Source organism: Ammodytes marinus (assembly GCF_949987685.1).
Source record: "Ammodytes marinus genome assembly, chromosome: 5".
Taxonomy (NCBI): Eukaryota; Metazoa; Chordata; class Actinopteri; order Uranoscopiformes; family Ammodytidae; genus Ammodytes; species Ammodytes marinus.
This window is the reverse complement of record NC_137234.1, coordinates 8205842-8228964: the sequence shown is the minus strand read 5'-3', so window position 1 is coordinate 8228964 and position 23123 is coordinate 8205842. Positions and strand designations below refer to the sequence as shown.

At 40.9% G+C, this 23123-nt stretch overlaps 1 protein-coding gene across 1 annotated transcript; it reads right to left on the bottom strand.

The window, feature by feature from the left end:
• Positions 1 to 305: 305 nt before the first annotated feature.
• Positions 306 to 18121, bottom strand: snx33 (sorting nexin 33). The gene is made up of 2 exons (XM_080027284.1): positions 15760 to 18121; positions 306 to 2833 (listed from the first exon to the last, which is right to left on the bottom strand). Exons 1-2 carry the CDS (start codon positions 17186 to 17188, stop codon positions 2580 to 2582), a joined length of 1683 nt encoding a protein of 560 aa, XP_079883410.1. The 5' UTR covers positions 17189 to 18121; the 3' UTR covers positions 306 to 2579.
• Positions 18122 to 23123: the final 5002 nt, after the last annotated feature.

Genomic DNA, 23123 nt, shown 5'->3' with positions numbered 1-23123 from the left:
TTATGGATATGAAAACAACAACAGTACTTGGCTAAAAATAAATGCCAATTGGATTAAGTGTATGCGTTAGCCTCAGTGTCCCAGTTCATCATTGTTTCTATGGTTGTGTGGGGTTTGTTTTTTCACTTGAGAAATGGGTTGTTCTGTATGTATTACTGTCGATACAATACCATAGTTATTTAGACATAATGTGCAAATGGAAACACTTCACAATGCTGGTGTGGTTTAAAATGTTAGTTCAAATGATTACTTATCGATATCTCTGCTATACAAAGCCACAAAAAAAGGAGGTAGACATTAAGCGATCACCATCGTTACTTTTATTAAGATCTTAAGGTCCCCTTCCCCTTAAATCAAGTGACAAGTTACTTACTGAAAAATCAGCATCTGTTAATTCAGAGGCTGACACTAAAGAGTTCCTGCAACTCACCCGGGGTCACATGTCCATGTTAAGAAATGTCTGGCATTTGACTTAACGTGCAGCTTTGGAAACAAGAGGGGAGAGTGTCATTATGAAACCTGATTGGGTCTGCGAGCATTTTCTTTGAATGTTTTTTTCACTCTTTCCTTTTTTGCACCCTGCATGACTTTGTTTTTGCCCATAATGTCTTTGTGGAATGTTTCTTTACTAAGTTTTCCAAAATGGACTCTCCACATTTCTCTCAATTACAAAACCAGAAAGCACATTCAATTTTAGCCCAGTAGAAGAAAAAAAATTCTGACTTCTTTGGTTCTTGGAGAAACTGTGATGAGTGAAAAAATGCCGACAGAAACTTTTAACAATTGTTTGAAAAGTTGTTTGTTCAAAAGTAACAAACATCAACCACATTTTGACAGCAAGGAGTTAAAGGCTGTAGATGTGGACTGAACAGTACCAGTAACTGATACACACACACACACTCATATCTTAGTCTCTCACACACACACACACACACACACACACACACACACACACACACACACACACACACACACACACACACACACACACACACACACACACACACACACACACACACACACACACACACACACACACACACACACACACACACACACACACACACACACACACACACACACACACACACACACACACACACACACACACACACACACACACACAGAGGGACCATTTGTTTAGTGAGAAGCCTGCTCTCTGAATCAGCACTTCTTTGTTATGGGAGAGCCACAATATTAAGGCTCCAGGTTCAAATTCTCGTAGTCACAAACAAAGGCAGGGACATCACAAAATAATTATTAATTTCCACTTTTCATTCACAACCACAACCACTGAGAAATCCTTTTCCATCGAAATTAAGTGTGTCGCTACAGGCAAAAACAAAAGAAAAACATTCCCTTAACCCCTCTTGAGGTAATGCTTTTAATTGAAACGCAGACTCCATATAAATATATTAGGTTAGTGTGACTCTTAAAGACAGTCTGGTCAAACCACAGGTTGCCATGGAATATTTTTCTCTTGTTAAACCGGATGAATAAGGTTACTGGAACAGCTCCTATATAGTGAAGGGAAGAGTGGGAAGACTATCATGGTTGACTAAATGTTCAAATGAAAATGTGAAAGGGGACACCTTTTAGGCTGAGCTAAGTGTCTGCTGGCTGACAGACGGACAGACATCAGAGTGATATCAATATTCTCAAGAATGCCTATGTGCTATTTCAATTTTAAATGGCCAAAAAAACCTGCTGCTACATACAAAGATCTATCTTTGTTTTGTATTAGGAAAGGGAATTGATCAGCTCAGTGGTTGACTCATTTAACTCGCTCACACACAGACGCACACCCCGCACACTATGACCCACTAGTATATAAAAACATGTGCAAACTTCTTTCTAAATTCCTATAAAACAAAAGCCATGCTAAAGACAAATGGTCCGTTTAAAAATATCATCCATCAGAATGCCTCATATCCTCAAAGGCACTTGCATGAAACAAGAAAATGCCATTACTAAACTGAATGACATGGTATCAGTGGGTCTTCACAGACATTTGTGTCTTGTTATAAATGATATCAAAGAAACTGACATAAATTTCAAAACTGAACTGTTGAGCAGATTGCTGTTATATGAACCGGAATATTGCATTATTTTGAAGGAATGTACACATATATATATATTGGAAAAACCTTGGACCAGTCCAAGGAGAAGCCAAAGTGCATGATGTCGGAGAGAAGGGGACCATTTCTAAACAGAACCCGTTTCATGGCATGTCTTAACACTATAGAACAATCAACTATAGATTTGCTATGAATTTTGAAACCTATGTTCTTATTGTAACATTACAGACACTTAAATTATGTAAAATAAACAATTCGCTTAAACATTGCCATATGATGTGTATTTCATTCATTAAAAAAAAAGGTACAGTAGGTCTTGAAAAAACAAACAAAAAAAATTTACTTTGAATCTATCAAAGTGAAAAACTGTCTGGTTTTGGTACTGCAAGTCTTTTCAGAAGGATCCAAACATGAACAACACTAAACGCCTTGATAAAAGAGTCCAATCAGTGTTTATTTTAGTTTTTTTGGCATCTCAAACTGGGCAGCATTTGGGCCTCTTTACAGGCAGTCGTACATGCGCAGGGTGCGCTCCAGTTGCTGGACAACACGTTGGTAGAAGGCTATCTGCTCCTTGAGGTAGGCCTGCATCATGTCTTTGAAGTCCACCTCTCTCTGCCGATGGAAGTGGCTCATCTCGGCCTGCAGGGCGAAGCCCACCGTCCGGCAGCGTTTCCTGATGCCGTCTGCCTCGTCCTGGTCCATCTTCCCCTCGTCGCTCATCCTCTGGCTCTCCTTCACCTTGGCAAAGGCACCTGGGGCAAGATAAAAACAATAAAACAAAGTTAAAACTTTAACTGACATGTTAAAGGGTCAGTTCACTCAAATGACAAATAAAAACTCAGGCTCTAATTTACATCTGTGATGCATACATTTTGACCGATGCATCCACCTAAATGCAGCATAACCATACGTTATAACTTCCACTTAACGGTATCTAGACATACAGATTTTGAGCAGTTTTTCTCTAAGATATCTGCCACCATCCCATTTGTTGGTTTGTTTGTGCTGCTCCAAGCAATGGAGAACTATAATAAGACGTTCTTATGGAAATGTAAAATACTTCTTGCTCTGGAAAATGCACAATAACACAATGTCAAATATTTTCACAGGCACTACACTAAATTACCAATATGTAGTTATAGCTAACCCTGGAACGCAGTCATCAGAGCAACAGGGACGCTGCATCATGCTTCTTTTTTTTCTAAGTCTTTTTTTCAATACAGTGAGAACCACAAACATTTTCCAGGCACATTTATTGTGTTGTTGCGAGGGCATGAATCTTAAAGAGACAGATACACTGGGCAAATACAGACCAAACTATTTGAATGGCTACATACCACTCGAGGTAAGTAAAAAATGATGTGTTTGGTTGTACTGGCTTTTACCGTCACTGTTTGCAGACAATGTAAACACTCAAGAGTGCATCCCAAGTTACTCAAAGGCTGTAAAAGTTAAACATAGTCTGAGATTTGTTTTTCTGTTCAGATGGGTCTGTGTCACTGTATATTGTACTTTATGAAAAAGACTGCTACAGTAGTGTTAAACCAATATCTCCTACCATAGAGCATAGCAGTAAAGACTGTCGTAACTTTTTCCCTAGAAATTAACAACTGTTCAGCTATACGCTTTATAGGTAAAGCAGTTTATAGGTAGAGCAGCGAACACACCACACAATTAGTTTTTGTTTGACTGCATACCAAACGTCTAGTTCCAGTGTGATACAGAGTTGTAACCACTAACCACAGTCACCCAGACTCCCATGATGTCACCTCCCAAGTGAAGAACATGGCAGACTGATTGGCATGTTGCAGCGCTGCATTTCCAATCTGATTAGCAAGTCTGTCTCGGTCTGGAACAAGCTGAACTCGAAAACCAGGAAATAGATTGATGATAGTCGGACAACGTGCAGATAAAGCCAGCTCACATGACTCGTTTGGCCAAGCTGTTCTACCTTTAAAAAAGGGGGAGACAGCGATACTGGAAAACGCTTGTTATCAAAATCACTTTGTCAAAATCAGTGATTATCTCCTCACGATCCGCTACCTGTCCATACTGTGGGGGTATCATATTTACAGGGTATACAAAGGGTATGTAACAAAGAGGGTCCTCCGTTTCTAGCAACAAATGCCCGTTTACAGAGCCTATAGGCTTTGTATTAAAACAGTTTTTTTTTCAGCATACACACAGTATAGACAGGTAACGGATCGTGACGCGATATTCACTGATTTTCAACAACAAGCATTCTCTTGTATTGCTGACTCCACCTTTAATGCATTCGCTGCGGTGTACAGGTTGGATCCATTAACCGTATCAGTGAGTTTCTGCCGCCTTGATTTTTTTGTACAGGATTCCTGGCAGAAGTCTGGGAAAGCATGAACAGCACTTCTATTCCATTCCAGCGAGGCGGAGGAGGCGTGTGGACTACAGTATGTGGCTCTGACCTACATTCATGTATTCTATTTTCCACATGAGAGGAGAATATGCATCGCCAGATAGCATGTCCGCGGGACATAAAGAAAAGGGGCTCATGGTTGAGTGTGTGCAGCGGGAATAATAGGAGGTTGAACCAACATTTTTTGGCTCAGCTAATGCAAAACCTCATCACAAAAGGAACCTTGATGTGCCCTCCTTTACTGTAAAACCTGCTCCTTCTAACTTGGTGTAAAACTATACTAATAAAGCTGTGAACTATAAGCTTCAGAAAGAAAAGCTGTTACAATAAAAAAACAATGCTGTGTAGGTTACCTCATATTCTAAAAACCCAATCACTTTTCCCCACTATAAGCCCTGTTTCTCTCTCTCGCTTTTTTTCCTCAGTTGTCAAATGCTGTAGGATACATGGCTAGCAGTCTGGAAAGTCACCAGATCTGTTTATCTGGCCCAACCAGAGTGGTTACCGCATGTTTTACGGCTGTGGCCAAAGAGAGGATTTAAGTATTTTACATGTGACAGCTTCATGGGTTCTGTGCTGGGTAGATACTGTATTAGCACTCTCTAGGAAATTAAGAGGAACAGAGCTGACATGGGGGGAGGGAGGAGCAGAGGACAAGAGAGATATAAGAGGAACGGAAATGGAGAACATTGCGCAGGGGAGCTGAACACACAAACAGGCCTTTTTCTAGCAAGGTTTCTGCAGGTTTCACCAATGCCCTTTCATACTTGCCAGATATGAAAGTTAATATGATGGCCAGTGTGGACATATGCTGGATTCAATGATTATTTTGAAAAGCTTTCAAGAGAGAATTTGAAAAATACACTGTCTAGTTAAGTTACACAAGATGTGCAAGAATGAGAGAAATGAGAAAACGCATGACTATGGCTGAGATTAAGTATGACCTCAACGCTCTGGGCGACTGAACTCAGGCATCTGTTAAATTCCCCAATTCTCACAGCACTCCCTCCCTGGACACGAGGTCACTGCAGCATGAACTCACAAACAACTTCTTCTCTATATGTCTACATCCAACACTGGGTTCCGTTTGATTCATATATGAAACATGAGAACGGAAGTCCAACTTTTAGATATTTGTATTTGTTTACATCGCAGTATAGCCAACTCACAATGACCGAGTTCCTTTAACGCAAGGCCAGCATCATTGTTTGCAGATTTAACTTATTCTCATCTGGGGGACATGGTTTCCTGTCACAGCTTATTTAACCATCCTTCCTGTTATATCCTCGAGTGGAGGCACCATTTAACTGTAGTGGAGCCACTTAAGTTGAAGCTAATTTGTATAAATAAGCGTCCCCCCGGTTCTCACAGTATTATAGCCCATGGTCGTCATTTACTGTCAAGTTCATTTTTCTTGCAACATAAATAGCTGTACAAACTTGTCTGGCCTTAATGATTTTATTACCAAAGCAAAGACATTCAGGCCATTATCTGTGATGTCCTGAAATTACCCCACATTACAAGATAGGCGGTTTCAAATGTTGGTCTTTTTCCTTTAAAATTTAAAGTTGAAAACAATCTAAAAGATCAAATAAAAAAGCTTAATGCTTTAAAATCTCCTTGATATGCGTTATTTTGTGTGTAAGGAGGAGTGAGACACGGTACCGGGCAACAACAACCCCCGCATTGTTTCCTTTAAGACTTGGAACTGGGCTAAATTTATTTAACCTTTATTTACCCAGGCAAGCAAATTAAGAACAAAATTCTTATTTTCAAGTGCAGCCTGAAATGTATCTCTTGTCCATTAAAAGGGCTTTCAAATCCAAGATCATGTGTAATAGTTTGGTGAACCAATTGACTGAAACAGCCATTACCCATGTGCATTATAACACTGGAATACAGTTAAGTTAAAATACTGTACCTCTCAAAGCTTTAAACTGCTTGAATGTCCAAATGATGACAAAGCATTTTATTCAACTTTGCAATAAGGACAGCTCTTCAACTGAGGACAAACGAGGCTTGTCACCACAACACACTGACTATGTAAGTAAAGTGTGTTTGTGTAAGTGATTGTGTGTGTCCGCAGAGGCGCTGACTTATGCGACAAGCAGCACAGTGAACTGAAGAGACATTTGTTCACTGTTGAGCTGTCAAATTATGTGAATGACAATGGCAAAAAACACTGAATGTAACTGTGATTCTATGTGAAAGAGGCAGTGCTACAAGCTTGCTGGCTAGGTTAGTTGTGCTAATAAGCTAACTGCAGTAATAAGGTAATTCAGTGGCAGCAGATGAATTAACTATCCGTTAGCAAGCTTGTTAGCTTAACATCTAATGTACGGTGACCAGGTGTCACGTTTTTTCCGTGATTGAACCAGTTTCAAGCTGGGTGTCATCCCGAGTCCTGACAAATACGTATCTGTAAAACACTGGCATTTTCCAAAATCACTGCCAAATTGTCCTGGTTTTCACTTAAATCAAAATTGGAATTGTTGAGTCATAGGCGAGCTTATGCTATTGGGTCAAGCTGAAGACAAAGTCGACCTTTTATAGCTCAAAGAGGCTACCCCTTTCTTCGTCAAGTACCCGGCAACGAAAATGCTGCATTCATGGGGTCCATGGTGCTGAAAGGTAGGCATCCTAAGCTAAGCACAGAAATAATTGTTCGCCATCCTGATTAAAAACACCTTTGATGCGTGCATAAGCCTATGTGTACATGCATGACTGTGCAGTGCACTGAAGGGTCCCAGTTTAGAGGTTTGAAAATATATGGTCACTGTACTGTAATCCAATAAGACCAAACAGTTCATTCGAAACAAATATTTATATTATTATCCTCATTAGTGGAACAGTGCATATTCTCAGATACTCTTGACAGAAGAAGGTTAAATAAAAGTGGATGAAGCAACACAGCAAGTGGGTACCTCCATTTTGGCTATTGGTTCCAAAAAAGGTCAGTCACATTTTCAACGTCAAAGTTTACCAAAGTTGCACTTGACGCAAAACTCCCCCCTTGAGTGAAATCACCAGTCGCACTGAACGACTTTGCTGAAAACATTTAGCCATTTGAAATGTTGGTAAAACAGGCCTTTAGTCGATAATGACAGGACAGATCAAGGTAAAGACTGACATTATCTTTATGTAGAAGAGGAAATGATTAGAAGAGAGGAAGTAAAGAGACAGGACAGGATCAACATTTGCAGAAGAGCTGAAAATAGAGAGGAAAATGGGACTTGACACAGCTTCAAGGACGCCTGCTAGGGTCAAAAGGACTCTTGAATAACTGCCAGTGTTTAGAGTGGGCCTTTAAAGTCTTGAGGATACACAAACATCAGAAAACCCCACTGTTGAGTAAGCAATTATGTTTACAGCAGCCCAATCAGATGTCCAGATAAAAACAGAGCTGGAGTTTATGTCCTGACTTGGAATGTGTACAAGCGAGGGAATTTCACCATCTCAATAATAAGCTATCCTTTGTCGATGAATCTTCCAGGACAATTTTTACTCTGAGTCTTAAGAGTGGTGATGGGATACTGAAAAGATTATTTCCGATTCTTAATTTTGTATTACTTCAGTGATGAGGAATGTTCAAAATCAGCACCACCCTCTCCGGCCTTCATGGGGAATTAGTTAGCAGAAATGTTTCATCTGTGACTGGGGAAACTTCCTCTGCACGTTCCTTTGTCCACATCTTTCTTGAGCATGACTGCGCCCGTTAAACTCGCAGGAATAAGACATGAAGAAGCTTCCAATAAGCACAATGGCTCAAAATGAAGCTCTTAATTAAAGCCATGCAAAGAGATGTTTAACAGATGTTCTTTTTTTGTATATGACAGAATGTGACCGTAAACTATACTTGGGTATTCAAATTTCAGTTAATCAGACATGTTCCTGTTCAACATGTAACTGCTTATTAAGATGGATACGCTCCGTACTGACCTTGAAGGGAAGTATAATAAACAAACACCGCTAATGCCTTTATCTGAAATGGTTCCTCTGCACATTGGGATTCCATCCATCCCTTTTTGAGCTCAAGTTTCCGACATTTGGATGAAAAAAAGGGGTGTTGTCACAGGGAAATCAAAAGTTGGACTGGACAGGAGTACAAATATTTGGAATTTCCAGCAGCCCATTTGGAAACCAAATGACCAGTTTTGTGCGTAGGCTTTTTGAACTCAGACAGCTTCATAAAAGACAACACATGAAAAACATCTGCTATGTCATCGCACATTAATGAAAGAAGGAGAATGAACGGTGTCAACATTAACTGTAATTCCTTTGTTTATATTAAAACTGTAATACATTAATCTAAGACAAGATATGTGAAGCCCTGAAATCCCTATGGGTCTCAAGGTTTTTAAAGAACTAATATATTCCTTGTGTGTTATTGGGTTGAAACTTTTTGTCTACTCAGAAGTGTTGCAATGGCTTGAGCGAGGCAGCAGCAGCACAAATACAAAATGTTCCTATGATGAAAGATGTTGGCTTGATCAGAATCATAATATGCCTTGCCATCAATTTGGACATCCACCCTCAAATTACGCATTCTTCTGACATTTGAAATACTTGGGGTTAAAATGAGAATGATTTTCCAGTGACCTAACAACACAACAACACCACCATGACACAAGAAAAAACCAGAGAATGCATTGCTAACAAGGCTTTCTCTCAAGGGTGGTGATGTCTCCATGCCAACCACAAGCATCTTGTCAGTGTTCCCATGACTACAGCTACACTGGCAGAGACCCAGCATCTTTACGACAGTTGAATCTTGGTTTGTGTCAGGAGAGGGAAACGTTTAGGAGACTGTTGATATAATAACTTTCGATTGAACACTAACAGTTACAGAGACAAGGAAGATGAAAGTTTTGAGTTACTGTAGTCATACTTTAGCTGCACTAAGGGCTCAATGGACAGAGAAAAACAAATGAATCGGTGAGCTAACTGGTGAACGTGATGCCAAATGATGGTCGATCAAATCATGAACAAATACAGATGGCAATGACCTCCATGTTCCATTTAATCATGACAATACGAGTCAACATTCAAAACCAATTATCCCGTAAAGTCAACCGAAACTCAAGCCTATGGGTTGAACAAAGGGTGGGGTACAACTTGACAGGTTACAAGTCCACCACAAAGCTTGCATATAGACACAAATAATTCCCATCCACAGGCATCTTTAAGTTAAAGTGTTGTTCCAGATAGGTCAGGCAATCTCCAAAAGGATAAATCTCCAGCTCTAAGAATACAGTGTTATCCGCTGAGCAACCATGTCATACACAGAAGGCTTTCCGATTTAAAATAACCTAATAAATATCTAGGCCACTTAGCAACAGTGGAACCAAGCTGAAAACAAAAACATCGGACATGTCAGCTCATAATTCTTTCATGGCAAACAGCAGCCTATTGACGCATCCTGCAAAAATTAGGATGCATTTCATGTTGTATCTCTGCTGTGGTTTCTACCAACTTCTTGAACAGTTTATTTGGCTCTTTATCTGCTAAATGTTCCGCTATTTTAACCAACTAGTTTACTAGGCATACAGAGGGTTTAGCATATATTTTTCAGTTGAAAACAGCTGCCTGCATCAGTTTGAAACAGGGAAACGGATTATGCAAGCAGTGAGAACCAAATGTGCGGGTCTAATTAGCTGACAGACACTTAAATTCCCCCTGTCCAATCAGATATGAGTGCTTGCTTACTAGCATTTCATTGGCTAAGGCAGTGCGGGCTGAGAGAAACTTCAATGCGTTGAGGAAAAAGTTGAGCAAGGATTGACTTGGCACAACCTTGATGCCAATGCAGAGTTCCCCCTGCATTTTTTCAACCCAACCCAATTGTTTGGCCTTACAAACAATAGGGACAAACATAACCTGGGTACAGACTAATACCCTTACTTTAAACTTGAGGTGTTCTATTACAATCCATTGTCCAATTCCAAAGACATTAGGAGGAAAAGCTACGACACTAGTCTTTTTAATATAAGGCCCAGTCCTCTCTTACCTCATGCCTTATTCAGTCAAATGCCACTTAGCGACAAAATCTGTGGTTCTTTGAGAGAGGGGAGGGAGGGAGGGAGGCGGTGGTGGTAAAGACAGAGTTCTTGGAGACATCTGTAATCTGCCTCAGTGTGAAACAACAGTGCACTGGGCCAACACGGACAGGAATGCAGACGCATGAGGATACTAGACAGTGTGTGTGAAGACGAGGGCCTTGCCTTTGTCAAGATTTATGAGTAAGCAAACAGGAGAGGGAAAACATTTTCTCTCCACGGGCTCCACGGTCAGCAAAGAGGACTGTGGCCGACATAAATAACATGCAATCAGTTTCTCAAAAGGTGCTTTTAACTGGGCCACTGCATGCTACTGAAACCCTAGCCTGGTCTTAGAGAATGAGGTTGCTGACGGGTTGTTTTTTTTGTTTCTTGTGTTGTAACCAGTGTAAGGAATGTTAATCCGTCAGATGTTTGTCAGACAATACGAACACGCTATGAGCTCTAGGTCAAAATGTATTTAATTAGGAACCACTCATAGGTGTAGCCTACAACCCTCTGTTATAGGTGCAGATCAAGAGGGCATTTGGCACACACATTTCCTTAGAACTGGCAACAAAATGTATTTTCCTTCAAAGCGATAGAGCCTGCATGTTGGATTTGTAATGTGTTGCCATATGGTGGACAACTAACCTCTTGTCCAGATTAAAAGCCTGGCTGGTGTGCTGGAGGCGTCCCAGGGGAGCTAGCTCATTCTCATACTGCATAATACTCTGCTCTGGTGTAGATCACAGAGGGTGTTATCCCACTATCAGCAACAGCTGAAGGGGGGGACGACAAATACCTCACTTTCTTTACTGCAGAACAATCTAAATGTCCCCCAAAATGTCAAAATTCAAAGGAGAACAGCTAAAGATCTGGTGCATTTTATTTTGAAAAATGCACTACAGATGTCAGGCAGCACATTGGTCAACATTTTTGGTTTGTATGACATGTATACACTTCCAGTGTGGCCTTTTCAGGTTAACCCACAACTTGGAGTTCAATTTGATGTAGAGATGCCTCATTGTTTAAATGTGTCAACAAGAATTAGACAGAAATTGTTGCCTTGGTACTTTCCACAACATGTCATTCTGTGGACATTGTGGGTGACACAGATCCAGACCTCATGCAGAGCCAATGCTTTAGATTTTATCTTGCACAACACTCAGTCAGACCGGACTGGACTGATTCCCACTCAGTGAGGAAGCTTGGTTTCACTCTATTGTGTGCCCTTTTGTGTTTGTTCAAAGCTTCAAGAGGTGGGTTTGTCTCATATTTAAGACCAGACTGATACCAGACCTTTACGATTATGTGCAATAATTCCAAATGCGTACTGTTGATTCTACACGGGACAGCACAGAGACCACAATTTCCAACAAATGAGTAATTGTTACAGGCAGTGTTACAGCCGGTAATGCTCATATCTGCCTCTCACACTGGCGCCTCAGAGGCCCTTTACAGCTATTCTACAGCAACGTTATGCATTACCCCTTCAGATCAAGCCTTTCAATCGTATTCAGACAAGATCAAGGACTTACTATGGGATTAGTTTGGGCAGAAGTTCAAAAGACTGGAGTATATTTATTTCCTGCATTATTGAAACCAGGGCCGCTGCACCTGACAGACAACTCAGATATGGTCGTCTGTCTTTAGTGGGAAAGGTGAATAGAAGAAAGACAGATGTTTGGAAGATACTAAAAAAGCATTTTGAGACCTACCGACTCGAGCAACAGTGGAAACCAAAAGAGAAAGAGACTCAAAGATGTGTTGAATAAAAGCCAAGACAGGACAGTGTTGTGCAATGGGAGACAGACACACATGGAGCACACCCTGACATTTGTATGACGTTACCCAAACCCTGGTCCTCCCCAGATCCATTTTATCAAGGCCACATGCAGTTGCTGCCCAACACTGCATCTCAAAAGACAGTTCACATTCCTGCAGTTCACATGCTAACCCCGGATTACTGTTCAAAAAACAGCTCCTAAAGACCTCAGGGAAGGCTAGACAAGGAAAAAGAAAGAGGCAATGAGAAGATGAAGAGGAGGAGGATTGGACCGGAAAAGGTTGACCTCAGTTCTGTGTGTTCTGAGTGTTGCCACAGCTGTATCTGGTTCAGAAGAACAAGTCACATCAAGGGGAGCTATCTGGACCGGCAGAGAAGACCCCGCAGAGGCAAATAGGCCACTGCCTGCACAATAACACTGCTGCACAACCTCCTCGTGTTCAGCGTTTGTTGTCTCTTGGCTCTGCAATTCAATTCTGCTGCAAATAAGTGAGCTTTGGCAACCTAACAATGATGACATGACTCCAGGAATGTATTACATGTGGCCAAAAAACAATCCGGCAAATAACTCCCTGTAAAGTGGAAAATTGTCATTTTCCACACTGTTTTTTGTATGGTTTAAACAAATGATATATAATGTGATAATTAGTGAGTTTTAATACGCACTGATGGGCAGGTTGTTATATCTGGACAGGCTAGCTTCATGCTAAGCTAAGCTAACCATATTAACGTTCTAAGATTATATTTACTTTACGGACATGAAAGTGGCATGGATCTTCTCATCTAAACCATATTTCCCAATTGGGTTACAAACATATCATAACGTGTCAAGTTTTCGAACACAAAAAGTCTAACAAAAACAAATTCCAAACAAAATGTGTCTACAATTCGTAAATCTGACCTGTACAAATGATAAATTAAATCCATATCCTGTTTACTTTATCTTTTCCTTTCCTTCTAGTTCTGATCATTTTCCCACAAAGTGTCACCATATGACTTTTGATGAACAGTTTGGGTCAAACCCTAACAACTTTCCATTTGTCAGAGGGATAACATGTCAGTTTTTGTTTCAAAAGTTGCTTTAAAAAGGTTCCGTTTGCCAAACTTAGAGACATACTTACCCCCTGTTGGTACATAACCATTACCAGACATTTTCAGCCTTATGTGCCCAGCTTTTGAGATATTGTCATGCCAATATAATGGGGGGTGGATGGAATGTCCTATGCTGTGCTTTAAGTACTTATAAATTATATTTTAGAGCCATCTAAAAACAGCATGCTGGGGAAAAAAAGTACACGTGCAGATGATAATATCCCCTTTTTGTGATTTTGGGCAGACTGGCCCGTTAATATCATTACAACAGCTTGGTGTAGGTTATGTAATGTATTCATGGGTGGAGTAAATACATGAAATAGCTAAATTGGATCATGAATGGCCTCTGTACTAATGAGAGCCAGCTGTTTGAAGGAGGTAAAAAACAAACGTTAACCAGCAGGATTATTTCTCACTGGTAGCAGCAGCCCTTTCCTTCCTCCTGCACTAATGCCAATCAGCTGATCAGGTTATTGGTTTGAGGGCTGATGCAACATACTGATATGAATCTGAGAAGGGTCACCGAAGTGCAGACCTGAGCATATCTAATATGTCCAAGGTTTCACGAAAATCAGGGCATCAAATCAGGAATGTTACAGTTACAGGACGATGACATGCTTTATGGTTGTAGGGGCAACATGGTTACCCCTACAGTTAAGTAAACAGCATTATGCTAATACATGAGAGTAGTACATGTTTGGAGTTAAAGATGGAGTCAAAGACTCTGGGGTAGCCTTGTTGTCAAAATCACTTTTTTGTCAAATATTTCCTCATGATCTGCTACCTGTACCTTTTTGGACATCCTGGGCTCTGTAAATGGGAATGTAAACAAAGGGGCTCAGACCGACCTACTGCATCTATCAACAATGCTATCGATATAGGCTGAGATGTATCTCTAATAAAAGTGGGTGATTCAACCACTGAAAGAAGGATAGATATGTCAGCAAGTTGTCTCTGACAGCCACCAAATAAAAGAAACCAGAGGAATGACAGTGGCCCCCAAGGATTCCACCAAAATACAAATTAGGATCACTACTTTATATCCTACTGTGATACTATATTACTAAAAGCTTATGGTATGAAGAGATACTTATGACGATTGCCAAGTCCATAAGCCACTCCCTGCCTATGTTACCCAGGTGTCCTTGTCACCTGATTGCTGTTGGTAGTAACATAACACTACAGCAAAGCTCTTGCCGATTTGTCTTATCAAACTTTCAACAGAACCCATGGAATCTAATATGATGAACTTCCACAAGAAAAGACAAACCAAGTTTTAATCACATTAATGGTAGCTTGTATCAATAGTAAGATTAATATTTGGATTATTTCAGTCTCTAATTACATCCATTACGAAGAAAAATGCAAACTAAAAGGAAATATTGATGAATAAATGATCTATGTAATACTCCATCACCTTCTCGTCAAAGATTTGTTTGCACAGGTTGTCAAAGACGATCATTGTTATTAACGTATTTAATAAACAAAGAGCATGTTGTTGTGTGTGTGCGTGTCTGTGCGTGTCTGTGCGTGTGTGTGTGTGTGTGTGTGTGGTCAAAGAAGTGACCTCAGTTGCCGCAGGCAATGTGTCAGTCAGGGATGAATATTAGGTCAGAGTTTTCCTCTGACTAATATTCATAATATTCATTCCTGACTGACACATAAAACATGTAAACATTATTTCTGTTCTGTCAGCGTGTGTGTGTGTGTGTGTGTGTGTGTGTGTGTGTGTGTGTGTGTGTGTGTGTGTGTGTGTGTGTGTGTGTGTGTGTGTGTGTGTGTGTGTGTGTGTGTGTGTGTGTGTGTGTGTGTGTGTGTGTGTATGCTGTGGGGAGTGAGGTGCTTAAGGCATAACCTGACCTAATCTGTCACCCATAAGAAAATAAATAGCACAGATTTAGAAACAAATCTCGATCACGGGTCGGATTAGTTTGTTCCCATTAGCAGACAGTTTGTGTATAATTCTTAACAATTGCTGAAGCTTTTGCAGAACTCCAGTTGCAGCTGCCGCCTGTCTCTATTGTAGGATGGGCCAGTACTACACATGACAATCTGATACATAATTTCATTAGTTACAAAGTTATATTGGGGGTTGTGTCAGTGTTTAGGTTTAATAATAATCTGTTGAAACCTTGGAGAGCTTTCTCCCTTCAAATGAGCCAATGATGTGACAGATAAGGCCAATTATGTGGTGATGGCTGCAGAAACAGGGACCATTTTGTCATTTCAAATTGGGAGCCATATGAAATAATCTGCAGGAATGGAAATTCACTGTGTTGATTATGGAAATAATCATCATCACATGTTTGCCTGTTCATACATTTGTAATTTGCATGTGGAAGGACAATGAAACACCATGGATATATTTACCTTTCTGTAGATGAATAATGTCGGGGAAGTTGGCGAGCAGGCCTTGGTAGAGTGACAGCTTGTCCAGCATATGGAAGAGGTCATACTTAGGTTGCTCTGCGAACATCTCTCCGATGTTCTCGTAGGTGCGGCCTGTGTGGGAGATGGCGTTGTTGAATGTGTCCGAGCTGTGTGGAGGGTCCAGCATGAAGGCCTGGCTGACAGACTGGAAGGCGTTCCCCAGCCTCTGGAACTCCTTCCTGAAGCCGCCCAGGTGCTTCCTCACCAGCTCCGAGGCCACGTGTGTGAGCTGCAAAACGCTGTCGTCCATCTTCTTAGCGAAGGCCTTGAAGGTGTCCACCCGTTCCTCCACGTCCTGGAGGTCCTGGTGCTCGTTGGGGATCTGCAGCGTCAGCATGAAATGGGCGCCCACCATCTCGTCCTTCTCCGCCCGCCTCTTGCCCAGTTTCCACTGCTTGTCGTCAGCGCACATCAGAAAGTGCTCGAAGCCCTCGTACTGGGAGAGGACCGGGTGACTGGTCATGTGGTTCATCCACAGGACCAGTCGCCTCTTGCGCTTCTCGATGAAGTCCTCCTCGAAGCGCCCCGTGGCCTGCTTCTCAGGCAGGTGGGGCACGGAGATCACAGTGAACTTGTGCAGCAGGCGGTTGTACAGCCAGTCAAAGTGTTTGTAGCGCCGGTAGACGGGATGCGCCGTGTGGCTCGGCGTCACCCGGTACGAGATGTACGTCTTGATGCCCTTAAACTTTGTCTGTTTGGTGGGGTCTTCGATGGAGCAGGAGAAAGGCTGCGGGCTCTCCTTCCAACCGGGACCCAAGGGACCCATTTCGATGGTGTACGACTCAGCTATCTTTGCCATCATCGGGACATCCCCCAACACAAACGCTTCCACACCTGATCGGACAAAGCTGGAGAATCTGTTCAAGTTCCTGCCCACCATGCTGCCCTTTCTAGAGCTGGAGATGCTGTCCTGTCTCTCCATGCGTGGTTTGGAGCGGTAGTGCACATTTGGGTTGTTGGAGCGTGGGCTCTGTCCATGGCTATGTCCGTTTGCCCCAGGGCTACTAGAGGGGTCATCCACCACCGTCGACCTGTCATCCCAGTCGTCCCAGTCATCGTCGTCGTCGTCATAGTAACTCTGCTGCAGATGCAGAGGGGTGTTTGGTGTGGAGGGGAAATAGGAGGAGTCGTTCCCTAGAGATCCGGCCGGGCTAATGGAGCAGTCTGTCAAGTTGGAGTTGGAACGATTGCGAACAACTTCCACATAGGACGCCGGGAAGAGCCCCTTCTGCCCTCGGCTGTTCTCCCCCTGATACCAGCCGTCCACAGAGTTCTCGTCGAAGATCACCAGTTCCTCGTTCTCCTGGATACTGATCTCCTCTTTGTTTTCACTCAGAAAAGTGTAGATTGCTTTGGCTTTCACTGACATCTTGATAACTCCAGTGGTGTCCTAAATCAACAAACTCCACATGCACATTGTGCCTAGATTATATAAACGCTGCAGTCATGATGCATGCTGCATTGGAAAATACATCTGACACTAGCTCACTGTAATATTCAAAGTCATCTCAAATTACATGACAGCTGCTGGATCAGGTGTGCAAAAGCACAAAAAGGCCTTATGTAACTTTAATGAGCTGTCACTTTTTAAACACAAGGACAGTCAACAGTTTTAGTATTTTTTTAAGTCAACAGTTACGTAAAACTATTTCTTCCAACCACCAAAAAAAAAAAAAAAAGGTCTAATATATACCTACTGTGGCCACTAGCATCCTCAGCCCATTGAGGCTATCGCTCTATTGTCTTATTGTGTATTATTCCTAAAAGTCGAACAATAACTTTAGTAGCCTATCTAAAGGCTCTGCAACACGTACACTCTCTCATCACAGACGCTCTATCTCCTTCTACAACACAAACCCAACAGGTTTCAAAACAAAGCTGGTTTCACCAAAGAGTTCCTCCAAAAGCACAGACGGCGGTTTTAATCCCCAGAAAGTGGACTGAGACCTCGCGTTGTTCACTCGTGGGACACTTGTTTCTCATCCCGGAGCCTAGAAAAAGAGATCCTGGAAGAAAATAATCCCAAGACAAAGTGGTCCGGCGTGAAGAAAAACAGATGGATGAGTAATGGTATCCCCGTGCATTTCGAGCCCGCTCTGCATTCCCTCACACTACTGAAACTCGCTCCGTTTTCCTTGTAAACAGGTTCCTGCGCATCTTCACTCGATTCTTGGAATGCAACAACAACAAAAACAAAGCAGAATCAGCGACCAAACTGTCTCCCTCCAATGAATATCAACACACGTCACGGGTCAGGGTTACTTCTCCGGGTTTATTCCTATGCGCGATGCAACAAAGTAACTCTTTCCATGACGTTAGGCTCGGACAATTGAAGGCAAGTTCGCCGTTTTTCATCAGCTCCTTTATACTCTTTGAAAGAGGAGAAAACTGGCCCGACACCGCCTCCAACAGGACAAATAGAGCATTACATACAATTTAGATTACAACGTCCTAGGGACACTTTTGTTGTTATTCTTGTTATTAGGAGTAAGCCTATTAATAGTATTATCAATATAAGTAATAGTCTAGTAGGCCTAGTTGTTGTTGTAAAGCCTGTGTATGGATTGTATAGCCTTGATAATTTGATTTCAAGAAACCAAGGTAAACTTAGACAGTATAGCCCATATAGTTTATAGGCCTATTCTAATAGTCCATATATAAAGGTAAAGGTAACTTTATTTGTACCCGAGGGTAGATTTGGTTGCAGTTAAAAATAAGTGGCTGCTTACACACACACGCAGACAACATTAACAACATCGACAGACAGTGACATACAAGTGACAACAGTGCTCCAGACATAGGAATATGGATTAAAAGCATACAAAAAGGTATTACTATCAAAAGATAAATAAACACTGAATACAAGCCATCATGGCAGATACAAAAAATGGTCAGAATAAATAAATAGATAGATAGATAGATAGATAGATAGATAGATAGATAGATAGATAGATAGATAGATAGATAGATAGATAGATAGATAGATAGATAGATAGATAGATAGATAGATAGATAGATAGATAGATAGATAGATAGATAGATGAAGATGGCTGTACAGTCCATAGGTTAATAAGTTAGTGTGTCGCTTAATTAATTACTTACTATTTAACGTTTTGACAGCTGAGGGAACAAAACTGCCTCTGTATCCCTTTGTTTTGCAGGCAGGCATTTTGTACCTACGGCCTGATGGGATAAGCTGAAATTCACCATATAGTGGGTGGGATCCATCTTCTAAGATAGACCCAGCTAGTCTCTGTAGCTGCCTTGTATGCAGGGAGTCTGGGTTCAGCTGTGGCTCTTGAATCAGCCTACTAGCCCACCTCACAATTTGGTTCAGGGAATTCTAATTTTTTAGGGATAGGTTACTGAACCAAGACACCAGGCTAAAGGGTATGACAGATTCAGTGAAGCAGCGGTAGAACATGGTTAGCATTTTACTGTCAATGTGAAATGAGGAGAGTTTCCTCAGACAAGACAAACGCTGATTCCCATTTTTACACAGCTTCGCAGTTTGTCTCAAAGTTTAGCTTATTGTCGATGATGGTCCCAAGGTATTTATAGTTGTCTACACACTCAACAGTCTGACCCTTTATGCTTGTGAGTTCCTTAGCACTGGGGAGTTTGACCCTTTATGCTTGTGAGTTCCTTAGCACTGGGGAGTTTGACCCTTTATGCTGGTGAGTTCCTTAGCACTGGGGAGTTTGACCCTTTATGCTTGTGAGTTCCTTAGCACTGGGGAGTTTGACCCTTTATGCTGGTGAGTTCCTTAGCACTGGGGAGTTTGACCCTTTATGCTGGTGAGTTCCTTAGCACTGGGGAGTTTCTGGAAATCTATGTGCATGTCTTTTGTTTTTGAAATTTTCATATGTAAAAGGACCTATCACACCAGTCTACAAAATCCTGAGAAACTGGGCCATGGCCTGTTTCATTCCCTTGTAGCAGGCTTACAATGACAGAATCATCTGCATACTTTAAAATAAATCTGTCTTCTCTGTTGCTGCGGCACATGTTTGTGTAAAGGATGAACAGGAGAGGGGACAGAACACACCCCTGAGGGGAGCCAGTGGAGGAGCAGATCTGGTCAGACAGTACTCCATTGACTCACACTATTTGTGTCCTATTGGTTAAATAGTCTAACACCCAGCCAACAAGCGTTTTACTCAAATCAAATTGCCCTTAAAGTCTTTCTGTCAAGATGTGGGGTTGAATTGAATTAAAAGCAGAAGATAAATCTATAAATAAAAGCTGAGCATGTGTTCCTTTACCTTCCAGATGTTTAAAAAGCATGTTCATCAGAGTGACTGTGGCATCCTCGACACCGCCGTGTGGCCAATAGGCAAACTGCAATGGCTCAATATCAGACTCAGTTTTCTTTAAAATTTCATTTCTCACTCATTTTTCAAAAGCTTTCATGACAATAGATGTCAGAGCAATAGGCCTAAAATCATTCAGAATTTTGGGGCAGCTTGTCTTGGGAACTGGAACGGCTACCGCATCTTTCCAACATTTTGGGACATGCTGATTTTGAAGGGATTTATTGAAGATGTAATGAAATATTGGACTAAGTTCTCTAGAACACAACTTAACCAGTCTACCACATATATTGTCAGGCCCATGGCTTTTATTTGGATTTATGGAAGAGAATACCTTTTCAATATTTTCCTCTTCAATTGTGAAGTGGTTCTGGTCAGCTAATTTATGACTGAGCAACTGTTTTTCTTCACTGAAATCGTAAGTGTCAAATCGGGAAAATAAATGATTAAGACCATTTGCAAGGTCAGAGTCTGTGTCAGAACCCTCTAAAGTGACGGTGCTTACATTCTTTGAGTTACTAGTGCCTGCAATGGCTTTCATACTTGACCACGCTGAGCCCAGGTTATTTGCAGCCATTTTATTTTCCAGAATAATTTTATAGTCCTGTTTTGCCCTTAGAAATTCAATTTCCACATCTTTCGTGGCTTCATACAATTTAGAGGCAGTCCCATGTTTGAAAGCACGTTTCTTAGCCTGTATGCTGGATTTGACCGATTTTGTTACCCATGGCTTGTTATTAGAGTACATTTTTATCCTTTTAGATGGTATGATCATGTCTCTACAGAATGTGGCATAAGAACATGTTACATCAGCTAACTCATCTAAGTCACCCCCACTTGCCTCTATAAACATATCCCAATTAGTACAGTCAAAACAGGCTTGTAAACACTGCACAGGCTCCTCTGTCCAGTTTGTAATGTTCTTTGTAGAGACCCTTTCCCTCTTCAGTACAGTTCTGTATGTGGGCATGAGTTACACACAGTTGTGGTCTCCGTATCAAGGGCTCTTATCCATAAAATATTCAAATGTAATTTTACATTTTGTTTGTTTTGCATAATTGCATATGTAGCCTATACAAAGTACTTCATAGGACAATAAAATATAAATAAATCATCAATAATTCAATTGAACTTTATTTCAGACACGCATGTCTATATCAATAATATATATATATATATATATATATATATATATATATATATATATATATATATATATATATATATATATATATATATATCATGCCTAGCATGAATAAGGGAAAAAAAACACACACACACACACACTCAGTTCACAAGTACATAGTGATCAAAAGACATACATTTGTTCCAATGTTTCCAAAAATAAGAATAACTTTGTATGGCATCATCAGTCAAGGCCATTGTACTTCCTCTTCCACCTCTTACTTTATCTTGTTTTCTTTTTATACATATTTCTGCAAATATTTTGCAATTTTTTTGAAGTGATAATTATTATGTATTTATACACGTAGGTATTCAGGTATGTTCAGTTAAATGATTTACAAACTGACTGGTTTAAAACCCCCTTTAGTGTTAAACAGGGTGATGTCCTGTCCCATAGTTTGTTTTCTCTTTATATAAATGACCTGGCTTTTGAAATCAAGAATGCTTATTTAGGTATTGTAGAAGCCAATTTTATATTGATTAGTTTAATTCTACTCTAGTCTCTACATTCATTATTTGATCATTGTATGAAGTGTATTTCCTCTCATCTTGACTACTGATGTATCTTGTCTGGAGTTTCTATTGTGATTAAATCAGTCTGATTGGGCTGACAAGGTGTGGGCCATCCTGGAAGCTCCCAGATTCAGATTAGCATTGATGTCATCAAGAACCAAACTTGATTGTTCCATTGTTATTCTACATTGTTATTCTACCTATCTGACCATGTCAACCATTCTGTATAAAGCAGCTCATTTTGTGTATACAACTCAGACAAGATCCTGGCACTGCTCTGAGCAGGATGCTCTGGGGCCTGTTTCAGGTAGCTGGTTTTACATACTCTGGGTTTAACCCTGCGTTCTGAGTTGGTAAACTCAGAGCGCAGGGTTGATAAGCAACTCTGGGTTTTCGGTTTCAGAACAGTGGATCAGCGTTGGGTTTATCAACTCTGAGCGTGTTCACTCTGGGTGGAGCGTGTGCATAAAAGCCATCGTCAATGGATCGCTGATAACATGATTCACCATGGAAACAGAAGAAACAAATGATTGATCCTCCCACTTCTCCACTTCTCAAAAAAGAAAAAAAGAAATCTCCGCTCCTCCCACTAGAGTTAGAAATATTAACGAATGAGCTTATGGTAGCCTATGGAGAAGAATTAACGGGATATTGTCTCATAATTCTGATCTAATCTCCTCGGCAATTCAGAAAAAAAAACAGAGCAAACATTTTTTGTCAAGAGAATAATTTCGCTTCCGTATGAGAAGCCATAGTCTATTTTAAAAAGTTACGCATATCAGCTGTAAAGTAATAAAGCTGGCGCGGCACAGCATTGCTGCTGACAGTGTTTTTTATTTGCTGTATAATATGTTGGCAAGGTATAGTCTAATAGCCTACTGTGCAGCAAACAGAACAGACTGTCGCTTCTTTTAAATGGGGAGTGAAAGACATTAACGTCAAGACACATTAGGTGACAGTTTCCATTGAAGAGCCTGATTGATTTATTACCAGATCCATTTTCCTCAAGTGATCACAGTTTAAATTATTATATCATATTATTATATTATTTATATTCATATTAGGCTATTTAACGAGGCTCGTCTGTGACTTTAGGATCGCAGAAGTGAACTGTAACGATCGCGTGCAGCCGCAGCGTTACATGAATCCACCTGACATAAATCTGTTCAGTGGCACAGATGTTAAAAAGCATACAATACAAATAGGTTTATTAATCTGAATGTAGAGCATGTCACGATGTGTAAGGTGGCCGCCTATATGAACGGACCGAGGGCTGAGAACAAGGCTACTGAT